Source organism: Manduca sexta, chromosome 19 (assembly GCF_014839805.1).
Source record: "Manduca sexta isolate Smith_Timp_Sample1 chromosome 19, JHU_Msex_v1.0, whole genome shotgun sequence".
NCBI lineage: Eukaryota > Metazoa > Arthropoda > Insecta > Lepidoptera > Sphingidae > Manduca > Manduca sexta.
The window spans coordinates 3,028,965-3,055,755 of record NC_051133.1 but is presented as its reverse complement, the minus strand read 5'-3'; the positions used below and the strand labels follow the sequence as shown (position 1 = coordinate 3,055,755).

The 26,791-nt window shown below is 34.4% G+C and overlaps 1 protein-coding gene across 1 annotated transcript in view; it reads left to right on the top strand.

The window, feature by feature from the left end:
- The window catches only part of LOC115455947 (octopamine receptor), a 203,404-nt gene extending 176,838 nt beyond the window's left edge, over positions 1 to 26,566 (top strand). Inside the window, exons 2-3 of the mRNA XM_037440373.1 lie at positions 23,856 to 23,922; positions 24,316 to 26,566. Coding sequence (XP_037296270.1) covers positions 24,465 to 25,904 — 1,440 coding nt within the window. The 5' untranslated portion in view covers positions 23,856 to 23,922; positions 24,316 to 24,464 and the 3' untranslated portion in view covers positions 25,905 to 26,566. The remainder of the gene's footprint in view (positions 1 to 23,855; positions 23,923 to 24,315) is intronic.
- The last annotated feature ends 225 nt before the right edge of the window (positions 26,567 to 26,791 follow it).

The following is a 26,791-nucleotide window of genomic DNA, read 5'->3' as shown; positions in this document are numbered from 1 at the left end:
TGTTGCAAACATTTGGTAAACACCTCTAAAATTAGTTAATTTTCATATATTCTTAAGAAATTATAGTTATAAGTGATAGGTGAAATTTGCCGAAAGGAAACCGGGCACGTCTTACAGTTACTAATATGCATAAATAAGTCTGCAAATCGTTTTGATGATAATTAGATTCTACATAAACGTAAGTCGTGTTTTTTTTTGTTTGTATGAAAGGAAGCCGGCACATATCGGGTTATATCCCTTCGCCACTGATATTTATGTTGTTGACGGAGACGTAAACTATTGTAGGTACTTAACATTAACTTCTATTCGGCACTGGAGGTTAATATCATTCGAATTGTTCGAAGTAACCTAGGTTCTTACAAACGTAAAATAAATGTACAAGACTGTTTGTTGCCAAATAAACAAAACAAAGTGTGGAAAGTAACTGTTAGTCTTACTTCGTCTCGTCTTTTGCGATTATGCATATTACAATAACAAAGGAGTTTGTTGAAATTTTAAATGCGCACTGACGGATTTTGGTCTTGCAGCCATTTTATATTATTGCCTCTATGAGATTATGACACGATTTTTTCATTAATATATTTATTTGAAAATGTCTCATCCTCTATAAGTTGATTCCCCATGCCATTCGCAATAACACACCGTAAACGCGTGTCGTCATAACAAGCTCTAAATAAAAACGCGTTTTATAAACGCGCCACGACGTGTAATTGAAAAATAGTATTCTGTATGCCATGTGATAATTGATAGGTTGTCTATGATTAATGTTTTTTTCTCATTATCATCTAATAGCAAAATGTAGATTATCAAGCATCGTGTATAGTTTAAAAGAAGATATAAGTTCCTAATCTTGAGATAAGAAATAATTATTCATTGACTTTAATGTAATATAATGATTGGAAGCCACAAAAAGTTGTTGGCTGCTGCGTTTTGGTGGAAACACTTACTGTTATGGTTGTTCGTTTGAAAACGAACAATAATTAATTATTGTTACATTAAAATTCTAAAAGTCCTTGTTCGTTATCGTGTTCAGATATAATCAAGCTCACGGCACATGCTTTCGTGACGGTTTAAATTTCCTAATTGTTAAAAAAATATAGCAATTACTGGGGCTTTATTCTCTATCCCGCACGTTATTTAAACAGTGCGTAACAAGCACGTAACACAACGCATCATGTTTAGGACTATAGAAATTTGGCTTACAGAATACCATTCTACGCACATTTCTCGAAGATAACATGACACGGCCGTGTTACACGTGTACACTATCATACAGAATAAGGGCCCTGTTTTACCCTCCCACTTGTATTTTATCGTTAAGTTCCAAGGGTTGATTGAATGACTTTTTTTTATTAAACATGATTATTTTTACTTGTAAATGAATCCCTTCTAGCCGAATTTCGGCCCGGCGGCCAATCTCATTGGAAATCAGGCAAGTACGCAGGAGATATTATAGTGCACAAGTGTGTGCGCAATACACGGGTGCACTCTCTGTTCCTTCACTCTCATAGTTCGGTGAGACGGCAATCCGACATGACCGGAGAGAGATCAAGCGCAGGACCAACAGCTTTACCTGCTTTCCGAGGCATGGGGTATCAGACCACCAACTTCCTGACTTAGAGCTGTGACTGAGTAATTTTTAAGATGGAAAAATGTTATTATTGGGAACGAGCTGCTCTTACGGGTCTTTTATGGTATGTAAAATAATCACTATATTCTAAAAATTCCGATGAGATTACCAGCTATTAATGTTATTATAATTATGTATAACAGTGACTACTTAACAGAGTGGAGAGTTTGCTTGTCTACCTTCGAAAGCAATAAAATTATATCTGTGTATTCGAAAGAGATATAGTGCGTGAGAAAATATGTAGAATGTCTTGAACTAGTACGTTTCTGATTTTTCAACAATATTATGGACTAGGTGTTGCTCGCGACTTCACCTGCGCGAATAGCCTCTCCCGCTACAAAAGATTCTGAAATAAAGTAGCGATTCATAGCTACATCTTAATTAATAATTAATTTATAAATTCTATCATTTCTAATAGAAGCAAATTACTAAGCCTATGTATTAATCTAGGACATGGTCTATCAGTGTGCCAAATTTCATCCAAATCAGTTCAGTTGTTCCTATGTTTACTTCTTACAAACATAGTAACAAATTCACAAATATTAGTATTTATAACAATAGTGATAATAGTATTATAAGATGAGGTTCGAACTACAAAGTTGTAATCCTGGAAACTTATTCAGGCCGTGATAGGAGGAAATGCTTTCCATCACAAAATACGCAGTAAGTTCGTATTTTCAAGAATAATTACTCGTAAAACTGGAGTTTGAAATTGCATGCTAGACGTTAATGATTCAAGTTTGAGCATTGCAGCGCAGCTCAAACTACTAACTTGTTGAGGACAGCTGTTGTCAATTCAGACTTGACGTTAATTGATAGGAAACTCTTATGACAGGTGACAAAGAAGATTTTCGTATGCAACCGGTTAATATTTTGTCGTCGTAGCTTGATGGCATGCCTTACTAACATTTTCAATAAACGACCCTAATCGATTTTTCCGATCTATCTCACAAATAGACCAATCAGAAAGAAGTTTTTTTGACATGCTTACAAATTACCTATTTTGATTGGTTCTTTCTCGGAATTGGTTTGAATTTTGAGATTGGAGTCATATTGAAAATAACTGTAAATTGTCGATACCAGCTAAACTCCTGAGGCCCACTGAACTTATAATAATATTATATTGACTTTATTTTAGATAAACATCCATAATTTTGGCTGAATATAACTAATACTGAACAAAGGTTACCTAATAGTATTTATTTTAGAAGGATAATGCTGGTATTTGAATGACGTACGATGAATTGTAATCCAGGGGTGCACCACAACGCTGTAGAATCTCTCCCCCACTATAGACACAAGGCTGTTGGGGATATTACGCACCTCCCACATTAGGTTTTTTCTATATAAGCACTGCAAAGTGACCGCACTGGACCTGATGGTAAGTGAAGTGGGCTTCAATAGAATGTCGACTGACGACATATGACTATACCTCGGCAGTCGACACAATTATGCTAGATTGTTAGAAATGCCTCGATGGCGTAGTTGTATTGCACGTCCGGTACAATAGCGCTCTGAGGTCCTGGGTTCGAATCCCGGGTCGGGCAAAGTGATATTTGGGTTTTTCTGCTCAGTATCAGCCCGGAGTCTGGAATTTATGCCCGATATGGCGATAGGCTCGTCCCCTATCACATCATGGGACGGAACATACTTGGCGAAAAGTGGGTGCCCTAGTTGCGCCTCTGCATACCCCTTTGGGGATAAAAATGCGTGATGTTATGTATGTATGTTAGAAATGGATATATTCCAGCTGATCCTACAACGCGACACACTTACATGGGCCACTGTGGCGGGTTTTACCTTGTGTATGGTGCTCGCTATCGGAGCGAATATAAAATTTATATTACTATTATTCGCAGTCCTATGGTGCAGAAATTTGGTACTTATACAAGTGACCCATCTAATTTCAAAATCTATGTAAAAAAATGATGTAGAATTTTGAGTCTAAGACATAAAACATTAAGTTAGTTAAACACTGATTAAAATTATTTCACATGACGTTGTAAAATGTGTCCATTAATATTAAAAATGTATATTTGAACAATATAAAGGACGTATTATCAGAATTACCGCTTGGCCGAAAACACAGTATATCCAGAGAATACAATAGCCCCGTTATATAGTGTAGTTTTAACAGCATTTATGGTGGAGATAAAGTAATTTAATGTCATCGGAAAATGTTGAATGTTCATGCGATTGTATTACAAGCTCTATGTCCACTCTATACGATGCATTTTCGAGTACACCTGTTTTGGTTTTTAATAAAACATTACGTTAAGCTTTATTTTGTGGATATAAGGTGTATTTTAGCATGCAATTTTTGAATCGGATAAAAGTTTTAACTGTTATTAAAAATATTACGTGATATTTTAAGTAAATAAAGGTTTTTGATATCCTTTATTACTTGGATAAGATCTTTATTCTTTACATAATAAATAAAACTTTAAGCCCGCTTTTTTAAATAGTGCTGGAGATCAGCCAACAAACATGTGAATTAGATACATTAAGTAAAGTTCTAGTTCATCTATCAGTTTTTATAGTAATTAAGTAAAAAAATGAAATATTGACGGCTCTCGTGTTTTATACGAGGGACGTACCATATTGCTACCGTCAAGCAACATCATACTTGCACTGTTGTGTTCCGATTTAAATAACATTTTAGCCAGCGTAATTACTGGGCATTATGACACTTAACATCTTACGTGTCAGGGTTACGGTTCCAGTAGAGTGCTACGTGGTATTTTGTAAATCGAACTTCTGTAGGGTGTTGATAATGATTATAGACAGTCGTATAACACCATCGGGCGAGCAGCAAACTCGTCTTGTCGTTCAGCTGCAATATAAAATAGAAAGCTCGTTGTCACTATGTACTATGTGGACTGATGAGAGATGATTGACCATCACCAGTCCAAACAATACGATAGTTGGATATTTTAATAGCACATTTATCAAAAATGTATATCATCCATATTGTAATATAAATAATTCAAAGCCCGTGCAATAATAAATTAATTTAGAAATTTTACGAAAGTGTTTTTAGTGAAAGGTTTACCTGTTAAATAACATTAATAGCAAACCGTGACGTCACCGAGTGTTACTGGCTTTAACACTCCGAGCGTAAAAAAGAGATAGCACGATAACTACTACGGTCCCAATTTTGCTCACAAGAATATTTCAAATTTATTTTTCAACCAATTTTGATGCTGATTGCATAGAAAATTTCATTTTTCGTAGTATTTCCTATACATAGGGATATACTATAACGGGTTTTATACCTTTTGTATGATGGTCGCTGTGTCCAGGCAGATACATATATACTACCAACAACTAATGTAACTGAGCGGCAAGGCTAGTAGGTCAACATAACTACAACGCCTTCCGCCATATTGAGCTTTAGCATAAATCTAGAATCCCAGCACTTGTGAACTTTCATTGAAAAAGATAACTCATTTCAGCACGCTGTTAACATTAAACTTATGCTAATTAACGTAGAAAATAATTAAACACGAAACCAGAATGCGAACAAGTTTGTTCATATCGCGGTTTATTTGGAACCGAGGAAATACGCTTTCACGGTGAAATATAATGCGATAATCTAATAATAGATGTTGTAACTTTCTTATTTGGCGAAATACGCATTTTCAACTTAAAAAAGCAAACAAGAAAGCAGTTTCGTTCTTTCAACCCATTATTCCATTTTAGTTCGTTGCTTAGTATGTAAGCAAATTAAGGTTCAGAACCGATAGCTTGTGTTCCCACAGTAAGTTTTTCTTTAGTGATTTAATTCTGTTAGAAGTAGGTGATTTGTCGTATTTAATAATATTGTACCTGTAAATGTAAATGTTTGGATTTCTGTTTGGTAGGAGTAAAAGAAGCATAAATTGTATGGTTACGGATATAATTTGGCAAGCAACTAGAACATGTCCTGCGTTTACACATAAGCTTATTTTTATTCCGGTAACTTGCTCCTATGGCAAATTATGCTTTTTTTTATTTGATTTTTGTAATATATTACGCTGGTATCATACAATGTTTTAAGGACTTTTGTAGCGCGGAAGGGTTTTCATATGAGCGAAGCCACGACAATCATCTTATAAAAGATATATTAGTAGTTTTATATTTAAATTATTATTACTAAAATTAGCCTGTTCAATGTTCATCAATCCTTGCGGAATTGATTACAGTAATTTTGAAATGTTTATTTCAGGTTTAGGTATTTAGACATACTGATTTTATTTCTCTTTTATTGCTGGCAATCGTACGCAATTGCTTACAAGTTACCTCGTCTGAACAAACGCAATAATCATGAAATTCTCGCCTACATTTATGTATGTAGATACACGTCTTTTAAAAACGATAATTGCTAGCAATAGTTGCTCCTTCTAAATGTAATTTTACCGCTACTAGCAGTATTAAAGAGTCCCTATAACGCGATTCCTACGGACTTCGCGTTATATAGAATTTCTGTAGAATCTAATTAATAGTATCACAACGTTTGCAAACCGCAATTATTCATTAGTATATGTTGTGTTGGGTTACCTTTCGGAAAATTTCACCTTTCGCCACTGGCCTAGCAAATGGTAATAACTTTAACAAAACAATGGCTATGCAGATTGGGGTTCTGCGGATTGCGATATCTAGCTACTTTTAAGCATTTGCTACAATACTGCGATTTAGCATTAAACCGCTATTTCCACGGTTATTTAGCTATTCAAACGAGTTTAACTAGCGGACGGGAATAATCCTTTCATCCTAATTAATGACGCTTATTTGCTTTTGATTCGATTCTTTGCAATATTGCAGTTTCGATGGGTTGCAGACTGAAAATAAATTATATTAGCTAAACTCGCATGAGATAATTATATATAGTATATAGCTCACTTACAGCTGTTTTGAATGAACGATACCAATGGTAACCTTCGATCTGATTTAAAATAAAAAAAAAACATTTATAATAATATCGGTAGGTAACGGCTTAGCTGTATCTCTAGCATTGCATGTCAGTCCATGGACCGCTCACTAGTTTACCTACCTACTAAGGCAATCTTCAGAATATCTTCGTATTGATCCATTTTCAACTCAATTTTCAGTATGCAAATCGAATTAATAAAAAAAAAATTGCTTAAATGTAGATTTAGAAATTTTATTCAATACTATTCTTTGCCTGCGACTCCGCCCACGTTTTACCGGGATAACTCAGAAGTAATGTAGCTTCCTATTGCAAGAATTTTCAAAATCGTTTCAGTGGTTCCAAAGATTACCACATATAACCCTACAAACTGTTCCTCTTTATAATATTAGTATAGATTATATATCACATAGTGACATTTCGCGGACTGTAAATACAAAGTTTCAAACAACAAACGAATGAAACGCAACACCTCACAATTTTCGTTAATTTACCAACACAACGGAACATTGTGTTGACAATTTACTATAACATGTGAACTTTACTTAATAGCGATTGTACTCAACGAATGCATTGCTGTTTAACTTTAGTTGCCGTGTAGATCTCTTTAGATCTTAGATCTTAAGTCACTGCGCAGATATGGTCGCCTTCTTGCGCAAAACATTATCATCCGTATTCACAAACAATATATATAATATGCGTCTTGAAATGAAATGAAATGATTTACTTGAATCTGTAAAATGTTATACATTATTTAGATTCCGTCAATATTAACTCTACCACCAGTTCGAAAAGCAGTTTTCACCATAGAAGAACGGGCAAGAAACTCTAGTGTTGCTCTTTTCAATCAGTTTAGGGTAAAGACTACAGTACATGATAAAGTGAGAAGAGAAAAAAACGTTTAGAGCAGTTCATTTATAGGCTCGTGAAATAAGGAATAAATTAATTTAAATTTTCATATGACTGCACAACCCTCTCAGGAATCATGAAATTTCTCTATTATCCTTATAATTATTTCCTCCTAGCACCTCTAGCAATTATAAATTGTAAGCGAAATAGGCAGAACAGTCCACAGTCCTGTGCTCCCGAACGTGTATGTATGGCAAACATAGTTATCTTTGGCTTTGTTCAGGTTTATTTATTTGACAGTCAACTGAAGTAAAGTTATATCCAAATATAATGGTGGTAAGATTTATTTTACATCAGCATAGATAGCAACTATCGTATCGGGGTAATCATCTCTCATCAATTGATATTCTATTGAATCTCCACTTACCATCAGGCGCTTTGGGATTACTTTGCTGAGCGCGTATAAAAATGTATATTACGTATAAAAAGCGGCGATAGCCTAGTTGGGTGTGGAACGGACTGCCGAGACGAATGTCCGCAGGTTAAAAACCAAGGGCACACACCTCTGACTTTTTTAAAAATCATGTGTGTATTCTTTGTGAATTTATCGTTCGCTTTAACGGTGAAGGAAAACATCGTGAGGAAATCTGTACATCTGAGAAGTTCTCTATAGGAATTTCGAAGGTGTGTGAAGTCTACCAATCCGCACTAGGCCAGCGTAGTGGACTAAGGCCTAATCCCTCTCAGTAGTAGTCGAGGCCCGTGCTCAGCAGTGGGCAAGTATATAATACAGGGCTGATATTATATTTATATTAATCACAGAGCTCCATTGCCTATGCATTTCGAAGGCTGTCATGCGGAAAGAACTGAATAAACAGTCTTATTATCATAGCTTTGCTCCGTACACGCCTAAGTAACGTTGGTGAATACAGGCCTATTACTCGTAATCAGTCAGTAGTCAGTATTTGGTTTCCACACCAATAACAAATCTATAAACTACAACTAAATTTAGATTCACTCGATATCTCAAAAAAGCATATCTAATAACCAATATTCAAAATTGTTGTAACAAGGAAATAAAGAATATTTATTATGTATTCATATTATGAAACAAAGTCCCGTCATCGATATCTATCTATCGAAAAAAGTATGTTATCGATTTTTTCAAAATCGGGTTGTTATGAAATTTTTGTATGGAGGTTAGCTTAAGACCCTGGGAAAATTATAGGCTACTTTCCATCCCAGGTAAATACAAAATATAAACCGTCTGATCTTTCATCCCAGAAAATTGATTGACGCGGGCGAAGCCGCGAACAAAAGCTAGTTACAAATAAAAACACAAGATTAGCTCACCAACAATCCCGGAGAGTTAGGTCATAGACATAACTGAAATTAGGTATTATTTAACCTTTCAACAGAAGCCGAAATTCAAGAAGTTAATTATCGCGAAATTTCAGCCCCTAAGGAACAATAACTTTAAATACTTTGAAAATGCCTTAAACAGTTGATATAATAACTCTCTAACAAAGCCTCGGTGGCTTAGTTGACTGCGTGCGCGTGTAACACAATAGTGAGGTTCAAATGCCGGGTCAGGCAAAGTGATGTTGGCTCTTTCTGCTCAGTATCAACCTAGAGTCTGTTTCCAATATGGCCATAGTCTTGCTCGCTATTCATCATCGGACGGAATACACTTGGCGAAAATTATATGTCCTATTTTCACATCACATCTGGCTACCCCTTCGAGGATAAAGGTGTAATATGTCTAATTTTACTATTATAATATTGAGTAGGTATTGCTCGATGCTCTGCCTTTTTTGAAGGAAGTTTTACCGAAAAAAATCCTACCATTTACCTTGGCCTATAGTTCCGGAATAAAAAAGTCTATATGTTAATCCTGGACATGGTCTAACTGTGTGCAAAATTTCATCCAAACCCGTTCAGCAATTTCGGCGTTTACTTCAAACAAACATCCAAACTTTCACATTTACAATGTTGTTAATTCATTATTTTGTCTCCCGCTTTGCTATGGAGGGAAGTGGATGTTTCCAACTCTTCCCTTTCTTTCTGTTCGATTAAGTTCCTTGCGGGATAATGACAAATTAGTGTTCCCTGAGACTCACCGAGCTTCACTCCTCGGTGTCATAAAATGCGTGCCACTGCTGATCATGGCTTACAGGAGTTGTAGTGGTGGGTGTGAGGGTGGGAAAGTCTCTCTATTTACAATATTGGTAAGATCACTAATGTACCATGAAAAAAATATATAAAACGAAAATAAACAAAATAATATCGTCCCTTACTCCCTGTGGTCTAATACTAAAATATAATACTAGTAACGCCCTAGGGAATTGCCGTAAACACAATTCCACGTCTCAGATCTCGAATTGATCGAGTGCGGAATTATTCTTCGGGGCCCTTTTGATACTCAGAAATTAATGACGTTTGCGACGTGAGGAAACTTTCGGCCATTCGGGATTATTCAATTTCATACACGAGTTTGTCGTTAAATTAGTTATGGCGATGTTTTCAATGATACCGTGGAGATTTCGCGCGGTTTCGATACAAGGAATCACTAATAACTGTCTAGGGATGAAATATTATGCTTTAATTTAATAACTACTAGGATAATTAATGAAGTGTGTTGGCGTTAATAAGTACAGAGATAGTACATAGGGAATACTGTCTGCGTGATAAGAAAGCGTAGGAGTATGTCGGCCGCAAATGCCTGTGCCTGAACATATCTGGTGTACGTTTCCGCGGACGGCCCAAGAAGAGCTGGCTTGACGTTCTCCGGGAAAATATGAGAGTCAATAGTCTCACAGAGCAGGATGCAAAAGACCGCACAAAATGGAAGGATTGCAGTAGGAAGGTGACACTGGCACGTAAACCTGGATAAATCGCCAAGCAGAAGAAGAAGATAGTACATAGAGAATACTCAAAATAAATCAGGATTAATGACGTTAATGGAATAACGTTAATCGAATGCTAGACATTAAAATTAAACTATTTTTCGAATTTTATCACGGTTTTAATTATTTTAGTTTTCTCCCGGCGTTTCGAATGTTTAAAATGTAAATAGATATTGTAACTTTGACTTTACGGATGATCCCCCCCGTGACCATAAAGCAGCCTTTATGGTACTTTGCAGCCAAAGTCTTCAAAACGTCGGGAGAAAACAAAAAATAGTTAAAACCGCAATAAAATCCGAAAAATAGTTTAATTTTAATGTCTAACATTCGCTTAAACATTAGAAATCATTAAATAACATTGGGTTAAGAACAGCATCGTCTAACCAAACCATTATGAATGTATAAAAGTAACTCTTGATTCGTTTTTACGGCTAAGCCTCGGAACTGATATTTGTAAAAATTTGTACTTGAACATCAAGCAAAGATATAAACTTTTTTTTATATTTATCGGAAAAAGAAATACACAAGCGAAGTCATAAGCAAAAAAAAAGAATCTATAAATTTATTATAAACATTATCATAAATAGAATATTTCCTGAGATCAAAACGACTTATACAAAGTCAATAAAATTTCAGCAATCTACTGGTGACGTAAGGGGAATATCTTTGAAGATAGAATTACTCGCAAAACCCGATATGAAGTCAAGCCTAAACTTTGATATTTCAATTACTTATACCTAAGATTTACCGTAACTAGATTTTCTCCGGGTTGAATTATATATGACAGCTTTGATTCCACGTGGAATTTATAATTCTGTATGTTTTAATTCCACGTGGAATTTTTGATACTGAATGTTTTGATTCCATGTGATTTTTTTGTAATTCGTCAACCAAGTGGCAGACAGAGCATGGTTTTGTTAGAAGCAAAAGTGTCTTCTAGGAAAACGGGGTGAAGGGACAGTATTGCTTTTGAAATTCTACAGGCCTAATACAGCACGGTGAAACGAGGTAAAATACCAATGTCTGAGATTTGACCCAATAAATTACCGACATAGTCCCAAGCTCCGCTCATTCTTAATTATTGTCACACCCACAATCTTTTATCAATTGAATTTTACTAGGAGTGGATAACTACTTATCACTATTTTTAGACCAGATAGCCCCCAAAACGAAAAAAAAAATTTGCAACGAATCACCTATTTTAGTAAGTCATTAAGCTATCTACGTGGATTGATATATAACATATAAGAACAGTTTAAATATTGATTTTTTAAATAAAAACTCCTGTGTTACTTTATGTTCTCAAAGAAAGGGCACACGAAATTTGTTTCTAATCAATACTAATAACTTTTTAAAATCTATCTATTTTATTTACATTTGACATTAATTAGAGGATTTCGTATCGCCAGCAATAATTTTATTAAACAGAATATAATCTTTGTATATATTTCGATGAAAACCTTTGGCACTCACATAGTCATACAGAATTGCATCCAATTTCATCACTAATATATGTGGCTAGAAATTAAACTTTTATTTATTAGAATAAAGTTTCGTTGACTAATACACAGCGCTGTCACGCGCAGTTTTAGTTTAAGTTTGTCGTTTCCGGAAACTTTTTACAGAAGCTTACTGAAAGTATAACAAATTTCTAGGATTACTGTTATAGAGAAAAATGAATTCGTATCGCTTTTTCATCATATTTGACTCGATAACTATCAGCCGTATGTTCAATCTGATTCCGAAAATGAACCAATCAATAACTCATTTGTAAGCACGTCAAAAAAAAATGTTCTGATTGGTAAATTTTTGAGATACATCGAAAATCCGATTGTGATCGTCTATTGAGATGACAGTTAGTCACGTTGCCTGATTGTACGAATTTTGAAGAGTTTCAAGCTCTGCATACCGTAGCCATGGGCGTGTCAGAATCAACACAACTCGTACTAATTTGTTTATTAAAATACATAATGTTACAGTACTACATAATATTCTGTCCCCTTGAGATATTCTAATTCTTAATATAAGAGTTTGTTAATATTATTGCTTGAAAGCAGTATTGCTTGACTCGGCGCGCGTTGTGAGGAGATTGCTCACTTTGAATCCCTAACCGCCGGTGGCCTGGGTTTTGAGCTTCGCCATCGGAGTGCTCCATTGACTATAATCATATCAACCCTGTATAAAATACTGTCTCACTATTGGGCACGGACCTCCTCTACCACTAAGAGGGATTACGCCTGACTCCACCACGCTGGCCAAGTGCGGATTGACTACACACACCCTCAAATTTCCTATTGAGAACTTCTCAGGTGTGCAGGTTTCCTCACGATGTTTTCATTCACCGTTAAAGCTAGCGATAATTCACAAAGAATATACCCATCATTTTTAAAAAAGTCAGAGATGTATACCCTTGGGATTTGAACCTGCGGACATTCATCTTGGCAGTCTGTTCCACACCCAACGAGGCTATCGCCGCTTAAGAGTTTATTAGGTTATATAGGTAATTTTCTCATGATAAATAACATTTAATGTTACCATGGCAATAGGTCAAATACTCTAATTCAAAAACATGCGTTTGCGCATTGCATTTTTCTAATTTAAAAACTTACACAAAATAATACCCGAATGGTTTATAATTTGCAGCCAAATGCTGTAAATCTACTTCATACGACTATAAATACCAAATCAACGCTTGAATGGAATCATATCTAAGCGACAATCAGAAAAAAATTGAATAGAGTGCTTTAAGGTTCTGATTTTAATATGAAAATTCATTACAATTCAACTTTTTATTGTATAAAGATATAGTCTAGTTATTAAAACTGTCCTAGACCTACAAAACTTAGATCAAATGAAACAAATAAATGGCGATTCAAAATATTTATATAATTCATTTTCGGTATATTTGTCGCTTAGATATACTCTCGCCTTTCCAGCGTCGAAATATTCAATACATTTCCAAATAAATTTCAATCAAAAGCACCGCAGAAGTTGCTATGAAGTTATGTATAATTGATCAAACCCCTTAAGGATAATAAAGGCCCGTCAAGGGACTTGGGTACCGCTTCCCTACAAATTGATTCTGGTCACAAAATCAATCAACATTCCCGTGGGATATGTTTCGCGTCGAAGGCATCCATATCAATAAACAGAGTCATGGCAGGGGTGACGAACCTTTTATTAATTTTATTATTCTTATATGCATTGTCGGTTGTAGTGGCTCGTAGTATGCGCTATAAAAAGTGCGCTTACGTGACGTATGGGCTTAGGATAAAATGTATGTAAAATTATGTTAAAGTTTATTTTTTACGACTAGTCAAACAAGTAAACTATGTTTAATGAGTGTGAGAATTCTCGAAATAACGATTAATTTTAATATAACATACGTACCACAGGGCTAACCAAATTCTTATTCAAAATTATATTATTTTCAAGAATGAAATAGTGAATAGCTCTTTAATAATATACTACGCACATATAAGTCTACATTTTAAAATTATTCCCAAATATTTCTTCGTGAAATATAATTATTTTTGTCTCGCATACCAAAGATTGGAAATATCTGGTTGTAGGGTCACAAAGATTTTAATTCGCATCTTGTGTATTCTTAGACGCAATTTTATTTTATGATAAAATATATTTCGGGATTTCAAATATCTTATTTTTACATTACGATATTATAAGAAGATTAAGAGTTCAGATACAAGCTGTCTGAATTATTTGATGGATAAAAAATATGCGTATTAAAAAGATAGTTAAATTTTACTTATACATACTCGTGTAGCTTTAGGTCATTGACTTGAGAATCGATATGTTAGTCTGTTTGCTGAGTTAAAGAAAGACAAGACTTGTACATATATATTTTATATACACGTATGTAGATAACGGAGGTGAAGTGTCCATAAATAACCTGATTCCTGCCAGGTTCTCTTTATTTACAATCTAAATAACCGGCAATAATCTCTCTTTATCATCAGAAAGATTTGTATACCGCATTTATACATATTAGTATTTAGTACCTTATCAAGCGGCGATACCCTAGTTGGGTGTGGAACGGACTGCCGAGACAAATGGCCGCGGGTTTAAATCCCAAAGGCATACACCTCTGACTTTTCTAAAAATAAATATGTGTGTATTTTTTGTGAAGTAGCGCTTGCTCTAACGGTGAAGGAAAACATCGTGAAGAAATGAATGCCTGATAAGTTCCCTATAGGTATTTCGAGGGTGTGTGAAGTCTACCAATCTGCACTAGGCCAGCGTGGTGGACTAAGGCCTAATCCCTTTCAATAGTAGAGGAGGCCCATGCCCAACAGTGGGACAGTATATAATACAGGGCTGATATTATTTATTTAGTATTTATATTTTGCGTCGGGTTCTCTTTGAAAATTTCACCCTTCGCCACTAGTAGATAGCACCACTATAAATATTGTGAAAAATCATTCATAGTGCCATCAGGAATCGCATTAAAGGATCAAATGGCATCCATACAATAAGACTGGCCGACATAATTCTAGCAACCGTTAGCACTAAATTGTACCGTAGTTATCATCAAGATATTTATAATTGTTATTCTTTGCCTTAAAAGGATAAAAAAAACAAACCCATCCTAGCAAAATGACCTCGAAAACCAACACGGCGATTAAGAGTAGATTTTATTCCCATATTTTCAGTTTGTGTTTGCTCTTTCATTAAAAGGATTCAGACAACGCTCTAGAGATCAAAAAAAGTTAACACAAAAGTAAAATTAAATTTTCGTTTGCAGCGGTGAACGTAAGCATTTTCTTTTTCATGACCGCACCTGTAGAACTAAGGTTACCTAGCTCAAAAAAGATGATTTGTGGGATATGAAATAATTTATTTGAAACTGTAAAATGTTATACATTATTTAGACTCCGTCAATATTAACTCTACGACCAGTTCGGAAAGCAGTTCTCACCAGAGAAGAACGGGCAAGAAACTATGGTGTCGCTCTTTTCGTAATCAATCTTTTCAAAATGAATAAAAAATATCTGAAAACAATACAGAAGTAAGTGTGATTTATTAGGAAGGTCAAGACAGTTAGTGAACTTGGCATTCGTCGAGAGTGAGAATCTCTGTTTCTATTCTATACTTTTATGTTTTTCTCGTCATAGGGTTATAGAGCATGTTTCGGAACGTCGTTTTTAATAAAATAAGAAAATTTATAATTTTTAAATGAGGTCACTTTAGTTCTAAGGACCGATGTGTAGTTTTTAACTTTTAACTTATAAGTGTAGATAACACATGCACTCTAACACTTTATCCTAAGAGTGGGGACAAATTAAAAAATGAACGCCAACTCCACATAGGATTATAGACCATGCTTCGGAAGATCGTTTTTAACAAAGTCAGAAAATATATAAATTTTGAGTTAGGTAACTTTAGTTCTAAAGACCGATATGTAGTTTTCAACCTTCTACTGGTATTAAGTTTAGATAACACATGTACTCTAATACTTTCTCCTAAGAGTGGGGAGAAATTGAAAACTGAACGCCAACTCCAATTCCGAGCCGTCCATTCTGAATTAATCCCTTCGAACCGAGTCTGTTATCTATAATTAAGTTCTTCAATTACCCTCATTTCTGCTATCAAGTTGGACTGATCTTACAAAAGTTTAATAAAATGTTCTTTTAAGATATTGACTTTATATTTTTACTTAATATATAGCGTATTGACGGCATATGTATGAAGTAAGGTACAAGGTCCAGAGGCAAGTCCCAGATCTAGTAGCATACGTATATGAATTTTATAAATAATGTTCCAGATGTTTATATCACAGAGTATTGAATATTGGCGGCAAGTTAAGTTTGTTTAATAAGTAGGACAATTATTTTTTGTAAAACTAATTTTCATTAGAACATTAAAAAAAAAAATATATATATATTATTAAATCGTGCTAATGTGTGTAACAGTTATATCTGAAGACGCAAAAAAGACTTTATTAATAAAATATCATAAAGACTATATTTCTAGATTTAAATTTCGAAATAAGTAAGAAAACAGTAATATAAATTCTACAATATATTATTTATGTAAAACGTAGAAACACGTTTATCCCACAATACAAGTGCAGAAGATAAAAAGATTTTCATTTCAAGAAACAGACGTTAGTTACTTTAACACCTGTCCGGTTTGTATCGTTAAGTCTAAACAATACAGAAGATTTCAAACTCGATTAGGTCTTTCATATTGTATTTATATTTTATTGTAATCAAATTTACATCTCAGGTGTTCTACTTCAACAACACAATGAAGTACTTCTGAAATATGCTTTTTGATAGCATTCATAGAATACCGTACTTGTAATATCAACTCTCTTCTCTTCAGTTTAGAATAGAATTTTAAATAAAATTTTCTCCTATTTTTTGCATTTTAATTCAAAATTCACTAACAAATGCTGATTAGAATGCACAAAGATAACCTTATTTTCCACTCCGATGACTTTACATTCAATTTCAACGTTATCAAGATCTAGAAATAATAAAAATGAAATAAACAAATGCAAATGAACCCTTTTAATTAAAGTGAGTTACGGCATACGTAGAAGGGAACGTTCTCGTTATGTTTCCGACCCACACTGTAGCCGTCAGTCACGCTACGAATGGCGTTCTGGCGGAAAATGCAGCCACTCTCTTGTTTCCTATGAATAGTAAAGTTCTCTCGAACATGAACATTTAGAAAATACCGTAGTATGCTACGGCGTAGTAAGCATAGCTACGTGCTACATATTCGTAGCGTTGATGTTATTGTAAACGTCAAAGATCGAAATGTTTTTCTCCGAGTAAAGTATGAAAGACCAACAAGGCATCTAATGTAAATATTTCGCGAATTTGATCAAATTTTATCGAGTTTAACGGAAAGTAGCGTTTAAAGAAATTACATTTTACGCAACGTGAATCGTTTCCGACATAATTTAATTTCTCTTGTACGTGACTTTGGTCGCACCAGTTATAAGAATTTGGGCACAAGTTATTCTTTATAGCGAAGTGTTTGATATACTGAAACTTAGGTGATTGATTTCTGAGTGATTCCTGAAAAATCAATAATAACTGTGAATAAATCGAAATTCTTATAATCAAAAGCTATAGAAAAGATCACCACATTTTTTTTTATTTAAACTCAACTATAAAAAATCTTTCAAAAATCTTCACCCAGCGTTATGAGGCAACAAAAACTCTTCCCAAAATGAAACGATGTTCCCGCAAAGAATACATTATTATTACATAAAACATACCTTTTGAATGCCGAATATCCCGTAGATAGATTTAGACAAACGTGTCCCGGGATGAATACGTTTGTCTTTGTACCGTGCGAGTAAAAGCCGGTTTTACTGTGATAAGTTTTTGTATTATTTATGGTCTGGGCTTTGCGAACGCCGAATTGGCTCAACAAATGTGGGATTTGATTCGTAACTGCTTATTTCGTGGAGATTATGGTGCAGGAAACGAAACGGAAAATAAAAATTTCGATTTGTGTATACAGTTTTTTGTGGCGACCTTACGTTGATCGATCTGTAGATTTTGAGTTGACCGTACGTTGATGAGGTTTGAGGGAATGGTTAGCTTAGCTCGATAAACTAATATGAAAGTATCGGATATATTTATTTAGCTGGATGGCGACCATATCTCTCTTCAGTGAGTTCGTTATTATTGAGGATTGTGACTAAATTATTTTGATGATAAAGTTTCTCTATCGGCTTCGGTCTTCAGCCTGATGAAGTAACATTAATGGGGACCTTCAGCACATTGGCGATCTTGTCTACTCATTTTTGGGGTTGTGTCTTCGTGGTCTTTTCCCCTCTACCTTCATAACCATTGACAGCTTTTCCAGTTTTTTCCGATTCGCGTCAGGCGATATGATTAAAGTACTTTAATGTAAGCGACTATCCCAAAGTAAATACATCTGCTACACTCATTCATTCCGACGAGTTTTGTTCTGCTGCAAGCTGATATCACGTATACAAATAGTTGTTCTTACAATAGAAAGAAGATACAATTACCTTCATTTGTACATGCCAAGTCCAATAGTTACATTTCGGTGCTACGTTAAAAAATACAACGAAACATATTCGTCTAGGCACATCCAGACCAGCGTACGACACAGCGGCATCCCACGCCTCACATGCTAATGTAATATAAATGTAAATGGATGCAAATGTGTCCAAAAAGAGCTAAATGAAACAAAACTACGGCAACATTGTTCGCGCGTTCACAATGCATGTGTCAGAGTACAATGCGAGATGTCCGCCGCGCGCGATCACTCTCGCGTACACTGCGCGCTCAATGGAAAGGTATCGCGATAATTACATCATGCGATGAATAGTGTGTATTCCACCTGTGGCTATTATCTTTCGCAATATTTATAGCTTCCATTCAGTAATAATAATATATTGATTTTAATTTTATTTATTCACTTGTATTATTTGCGAGCCACGATCTTTTTACAACCTTTCCGATCTTACATTATTTAGTTTCTTTTCACTGTAATTACTGGCTGAATTATAAACGTGACGTCAAGGATAAGAACACAGCAAAGCAATAATAAAATTCTCTTATAAATTTGACCCTGAACTTCGACTGCAATAAGAGTTTCTTGCCCGTTCTTCTCTGATGAGAACTGCTTTTCGAACTGGTGGTTATTATTCACAGAATCTAAATAATGTATAACTTTTTACGGGTTCAAATAAATCATTTCATTTCAATAAACATTTCGAGTATAGACCTAGTCCTAATATCAAGTCAGAATAAATAACGCACTACTTCCTCGGCCAACGTTGTAACGGTTTCTCAAGAGCGACCACTCAAGACTGTGAGGTCGCTGCGTCGAGTACTAATGACCATCTTATACGACTCGTGTACTATTTTCTAAAACTTTTTTAGATGTCAACAATCGTTATGAAAATATTCAAATGGTAAAATATTTTATGCATTTCTGCGTAATTTTTAATTAGATTTGTATATCGAACTCTATTTTTTATAAATATATATTGTATTTTACCAGTTTTAGGGCCCATCAAAAGATAATGTGACTTGATGAGATAATTTTATAATTTCAAAGCAAATGTATCTGTTAAGTACCATTAGTAATAATTTATGAAAGTAACTTTAGAAACAACAAGGTATTGACATAGGTAATTTAACTAACTCAAAATTGAAAAATTACCTTCAAGTAAGAAAATATATAGGTAATTTAAACCGACAATTTTTTTTTCAAAAATTTTACCATCTTTACGTAGAATCAAACATTTAGGTGGTACGGAAAAATCGTAATAGGAAAATTTGAATATACTGGTAATAAATCCTGGTCCCTTAACCAGTTCACTATACTCAAGTAACTTATTGTCTCGAAAACAATAATTTACATCACACACGATATTATCTTCATACTAAATTTTTTTTAGTGAAAACTATATTCATTCGAACATTAGGTACTTACACTTCATTGTGACATTATCAAGCTTTTCATATTTTTTTACTCACTTATCACAACTCTACATAAATTCTTTTCGAGAAAACGGATTTAATTCGTTCATATTCCAAGAAAAATTCTCACGCGAAGAAAAATTGTGACATTTTGAAGTAAAATATAATAGTAGTATTAAGTAAAGTACTACACGTCACTCACACCATATCTAAAGTAGTTTCATTGAAAGCACTAACTCTTGAGTGTGGTACGAGGAATGAACGACAGCGGGAATATATTTTCACTGAGGTCACTGTTGACTTATGGACAGAAAATGATGCTTCAATGTACAGATAATATAACTTTATTTTAGCTGAGCCAATTTAAAACTCTGAAGCAGACGCAACAAGTTCAGAACGTCAATTCGAAGTAGTACTCCAATTTTTTTTGAATAATTATATTGACGACCAATAAAACGCATCTTAAGTGGCACAGCAAGAATTTATCCAACTGTAAAATCAGAGGGCTAAACACTCACTCACTATAAAATTAAACGTTAATAAGTAAATGTTAATTTCGTTTTCACCTTAGGTAATTTAATTTCGGAATAATTAACCTAAACTCGAAATGGTTAAAGTCTAAATTTCCTCATCACTCGCCAAAGCCTTTCATTTGCGCCTGAATGAGTAGTGATTCGTAGGTGCCTTAAGCAAGTGACCGGCATGAGGACTTTTTCCGTCGCCTTTCAAAAGCTTTTACCTCGTGATTTTATACAATGAAAAGTGAAAAATATTTTAAAAGAAATGTAAAGATATATTTTATAGAAACATTAGCGGAAATTAAACCTTATGCACGTTAAGTGATTCTTGAGAAAAGAAGTGTTTTATGTACTTTAATACTTTGGAATAAAGACTTGACTTTCAAGTTATAGTAAAGAATTCTACGATTTAAGTGAACGTAATATTTCCATAAATTATCATAAATACATTTCTACCACTTGTAGAGTTAGGTTTTAGCATTATAAGAATACTAGCTTTTGCTCACGGCTTCGGTCGCGTGGCGGAGTTTTCCGGAATATTTTTTTTCCGACTTACTTGATATGTATCGTTATATTATGACTAAATTACACAAAATCGTTATAAATTGTAGCCTATGTGTTATTCTGATGTATAATCAATATTACTGTAAAGTTTCATTCACATCCATTTAATAGTTTTTTTTTGAAAGAGGAACAAATATACATACATCCATCCTAACAAACTTTCGTATTTATAATAAATAAATTCGAGGGTTTAGTGCTAAAACTCAATAAGTGTTAAAAATCAAAAAAATGTTTCCTTTGACTATTTTGATTTTTACAAAAATATGGATGACATAAGAAACATAAAAATATTTGTTACTAGCTGACCCGACAGACGTTGTCCTGTCTTAACTATGTGTGCACGCGCGCATTCTGTCGATCACTGACAGTTATTTCAAACTACTGACAGTTATGTAAAATTAATATTGTCGTTGTTTTCTTAAATTTTCTAATTTTCCAAGCATTTTTTTGTTTTTTTTCTTTCATAAGAACCTTCAACTGACAATAACAAACACATAAAAATCTGAAATCGGTCTAGCCGTTCACACTTGATGGCGTGACCAAGGGAAATAGGTATTCATTTTTACATTAATAGATAGTAATTGAATGTATACGCTTTACGAAAAATATTAATTTTATAATCATTTTTCTAATTAAATACGTAATTTCTGCCCTCAAACATTGAGTATCTCGAAAGTAACACCTTCACACGTATTGGGTTTTAGCACTAAATCCTCATAAGTAGGATAGTTTCCAAAACAAAAAATATTAGAAATCCTTGCCAAAATATAAGTTTTCGTATGCCACGTATTGTCTTGGGTTTGGGGCATAATGTAACAAAGGATTTGTTTTTTAACAAACCAGCCACATCGTACGTCTTCTTCAAAGTAATTTATTACATGACGTTAAATTTTCATATTTAACGTCGTTTTCGTATCTTTAAGGTCTACTGCAGATATGATTTTAGCATGCGAATTTTTGGTTGCGAACATTCTGTCTCGGTGGCGTAGTTACTGCATGTGCACGGCAGCGCTTTGTGGTTCTGGGTTCCAATCCCGGGCAAAGTGATATTTGGGTTTTTATACTCAGTATCAGCGCGGAGTCTGGAACTTGTGCCCGATATGGTGATAGGCTCGCTTACAATCATATCATGGGACGGAACACATTTGGCGAAAAGTAGGTGCCCTGGTTGCGCCTCTGCATACCCCTTCGAGGATGTATGTGACAATTCTGTTTGACTGACTGATTTCGTGACTCTTAGAAATGTTGCTGCATAGTTTAAATACGGAAATTAAATATTTGTTCGCCAGTCTCAGAGTCGGTTTACAAAAAATTCAGCACTTTCTTTTTGTCGGTTAAAATCACTACTTGCACTATAATATCTTGCTGGTGGTAGGATATATTTTATATCCGCCTGGATAGCGACCACCGTACACAAGGTGTTGAAACCCGCCATATTGGCCTACGTAAGTGTGTCGCGTTCCGGGATCAGCCTGTATATACCCAGTTCCAACAGGCCGGCATAATTGTGTCGACTGCCGAGGGGTAATCATCTCTCGTCAGTCGACATTCTATTGGATCCTACTCCACTTACCATCAGGTGCAGGTTCACCGAGCACGTATAAAAAAAACAGTGAAATAAGTAACCATAATATTAAGATACGAATGCGATAGTTATATAGTATATGAAATTGTGTTTTGAATATTCAAAATGCGTAATTAAAATCATTTGCACTCACAAACTTAATTAAGAATGTAATAATAACTTCGTTTATAATGTAAATTAGGACATATTTATTTAATTATTATGTTTATTTGTTCATTAAATGAAATTATGTGGAATGAGATTATTAAGTTATGAATAGTTTATTACTAATTGCATATTGAATCATGGATTCATTGCTAATGCTTTAATCAAACGTTTGATTTGGTTTTGGGTTAAACGTACTGAGTTAAACATTATAAATTAATAAATAAATCAGGTCCGTAAGAAGATACTTTATAAAAATTCAACGAAAATGCCATTTAGTAGCCAGTGTAACTACTGGACATAATGAGACTTAATATCTCATGTCTCAGGATGGCGAGCGTAGTGGAATATCAAATAAAACTTTGTAATTCAGGATGTTGGATGGTGTTTCTACTGTTTATGGGCGGTCGTATCGCTTACCATCAGGTGAATGGCAAGCGCGTCCCATCAATCAAAGCAATAAAAAAAAATTAAATTAAAGTCTGACAATTCGCATTACGCCAGCGTGGTGGACTAAGGCCTAATCAGTAGTAGAGGAGGTCAGTGCCCAGCAGTGGAACACTATGTAGTACAGGGGCTGATATTATTTATGAACTTATGAACTACAAATCAGCATCAGCAACATAAAGGCCACTGCTATATGTATAACTATATACGTTTACGTTTCCAGAATATACAGAGTCATTTTGATATTGCGTTACTAAATTAAACTACATACTTATCTACTTGAAAATAATGCTTTACAATAAGTTACTTACGCCGTAAATATAAAATAAAAAAGTGTAAGTTTCAAACAAAACAAATATCATTAAAAAGTAATTTTAATTTTACGCGCTCTAATGCCATTACTACTCTAAAATAATTCGTCGCAGCAGTAATATCATACTTTAAGCCAGAAATATACTCACGCACACGCCATATTCGCGTTAACTACAAAATTATCAAAATATCAGAAAACTAAAACCAGGGTTTTTGGTGAAAATATTCCTTATTTGCTTGGATTTTTCGCTCAAAGTCAATAAAGGTGAAGACGAGTACATGGTTTAATTTAGTAACGCAATATCAAAATTACCCTGTATTATGTGTTACAATTATATTAAATTCGACGCTCAAATTTCGACCACTAGACAACCAGTAATAATAAACACGCAATGTTAACTATGAATATTTGTTAAAATATACATATTTCCGTCACAAGAAGTTTGGCTTGTGATAAAATTCCGCGAGAAGCATGATTGCGTCTAACGCTCCTGCCTCGTAAATATATTTATTTTCATACCTGACTGAATGTGATATATTCTTTGTTACAGATTCGTTCACGCTTCAAAAAATGAACAAGTTACACAAATGGGAATTCCTAGACAAGATTTCGAGGAGGTGAGTGATGTAAACATGTTTGTTTCCTTGATGTATTTTTAAGTATTGTCACTAGGTCTATTGTATGCGAGGAATAGGGTAGGAACTATGGATTTCTCCCTATCTGATTTAGATAATGCAAGTGTTGTGTTCTGGTTTAAAGAATATTGTAGTGTTTGTAATTACTTAGATTACGTAACGAACATCTCAGAGCTATATAGCTAACCTTTGCTACCTTATGCTTGTAATTTGAAGGTTTTAGTGTTGTTCTGTTTATGGACTGAGGTGATCCTGGAATAATCTTGTTATGCATATCATTGATAATCTCGACACCAATAAATACATAAACAAATATTATTTTACTGTAAGGCATAATGTACAATATTACAACATTATTATATTCCATTGTTCCAGAAAACAGTCTTACGAGAAAATGATTGAAGAAAACAAAAAGGAAAAAACCGTGAGCACTTGCCGACGCTTCATAACAAAATGTTTTGAGACCATTTCCAACATCAACAAAACCGATGACACCACGTGAAATGTAGTATAACAACGCAAAAATGGGACAAACGGCGAGTCAGCTTGATGCTAACTTCACAACTTTCAACTACACAGAGATATACAACATCATCGATGACGAGAAAGACGTTTGCGCAGTCGCGGACGACCCCAAATACCCAAGCAGCTTCGGGATCACGTTGGCCATACCGGAATGGGAAGCGATTTGCACGGCCATCGTGCTCACCCTAATCATATTATCCACCGTAATCGGGAACATTTTGGTCATACTCAGCGTGTTTACATACAAACCCCTGAGGATCGTTCAGAACTTTTTTATTGTCTCCTTAGCAGTCGCTGATCTCACTGTCGCGATACTAGTGCTACCTCTAAACGTAGCGTACTCCATTCTTGGACAATGGGTTTTTGGTATTTATGTGTGCAAAATGTGGTTGACTTGCGACATCATGTGTTGCACGTCATCAATTTTGAATCTTTGCGCCATCGCTCTAGATAGGTATTGGGCGATAACAGATCCTATAAATTACGCACAAAAACGAACGTTAGAGAGAGTGCTCTTCATGATTGGAGTGGTGTGGGTGCTATCCCTCGTCATTAGTTCGCCGCCGTTGCTCGGGTGGAACGACTGGCCCGAAGTATTTGAACCCGACACGCCTTGTCGGTTAACTTCACAACCAGGTTTTGTCATTTTCTCCTCCTCTGGATCATTCTATATACCCTTAGTGATAATGACTGTAGTGTACTTCGAAATATATTTAGCCACAAAGAAAAGGCTGAGAGATCGCGCTAAAGCAACCAAAATAAGTACCATATCGAGTGGTCAAAATAAATTTGCGGCAAAGGATAGCGATCAAAATGACCAAGATTCGGTCAGTTCGGAAGCCAATCATAACGAACATCAAGGTAGCACTCGATTAGTAACTGATAATGAAAAGAAGAAAAGAACCAGGAAACTGACACCGAAGAAGAAACCGAAGCGACGATACTGGAGTAAAGACGATAAGTCGCAGAACAAACTAATAATTCCTATTCTATCCAACGAGAATTCTGTCACTGATATGGCAGACAACCTTGAAAATAGAAACACGTCTTCTGAAAGCAATTCTAAAGAAACTAATGATGATAATTTAATAGAAATCACCGAGTCCACGCCAGTGAAGACTCAGAAGCGACCTAGACCTAATCAACAAAATACAGTCTACCAATTTATAGAAGAGAAACAAAGAATATCATTGACTAGAGAAAGGCGAGCAGCGAGGACACTCGGCATCATTATGGGAGTGTTTGTCGTCTGCTGGCTTCCTTTCTTCGTAATTTATCTCGTTATTCCCTTCTGTGCGAGCTGTTGTTTATCAAATAAGTTTATTAACTTCATTACTTGGCTAGGATACGTCAACTCGGCGTTAAATCCTCTTATATATACTATCTTTAATATGGACTTCAGACGAGCGTTCAAGAAGCTACTATGTATAAAGTCGTAAAGTATAAAATGTGCCAAAGATAACGTTTAAATGTAGAATTTTACGCTAAAGCCGCTGATTTGCTCAAATTTGAATCATTAATCGTGTGTAGAATATTAGGAGTGATAATGATTTAATATCTTAATTGATAAGTGAACGTATTAATTAATGTGATGGAATTGTAAATAAATAGTTTTAGATTTTTATCTTGTGTATACTGAGTCTCTAAAATGTATCGATATCGATAATTATCAATATTTAACTTTCAGACCTTCTGTAAATTACTTTTTGTAGATTTAGATTGAATTAATACTGAATTCAACAAAATAATGTAGAACTTTTTTATAATAAATTACTGTATGTTTCCGAAACTAGTTATGAAATCAAAACTATTTTAACTAAGATGTATAATACATTAAATGTATATTCCAAATTTGAATAAATTGTTTCCATATAAGACAAATGTATATACTTTGTGCATAGCATACGTGTGTGGGTGTAAATAAATTTAATAAATCGAATTTAACATTAAATAATATACCAACGAAAACAAACCATTTACTCTGTAAATACATATCTTTGTCCTTTGTAAATAGTATGTAAGTGTAACAAATTATTCACTCATAGCACTGTAAGGTCACTATGTAGATGTTGGTTTTAAATAATATCCCTTTAAAATAATATGAGCCCTTATTTAAAGGGATAATAGATTTACGATTTGTTTTTCCTTTCTCCTGAATTTTAATAAAAAAAATAATTTCATTTGTTGTATTATTGTCCTTTCGATGATATAATTAGGGAGATATATTAAAATATAAGAGGGTAATGCAGAATTTACAATGTGCCTACCAATAGGAAAAAAATATTTGGTTTCATTTTTAAAATATGTTTTTACAAAAGCAATTTAA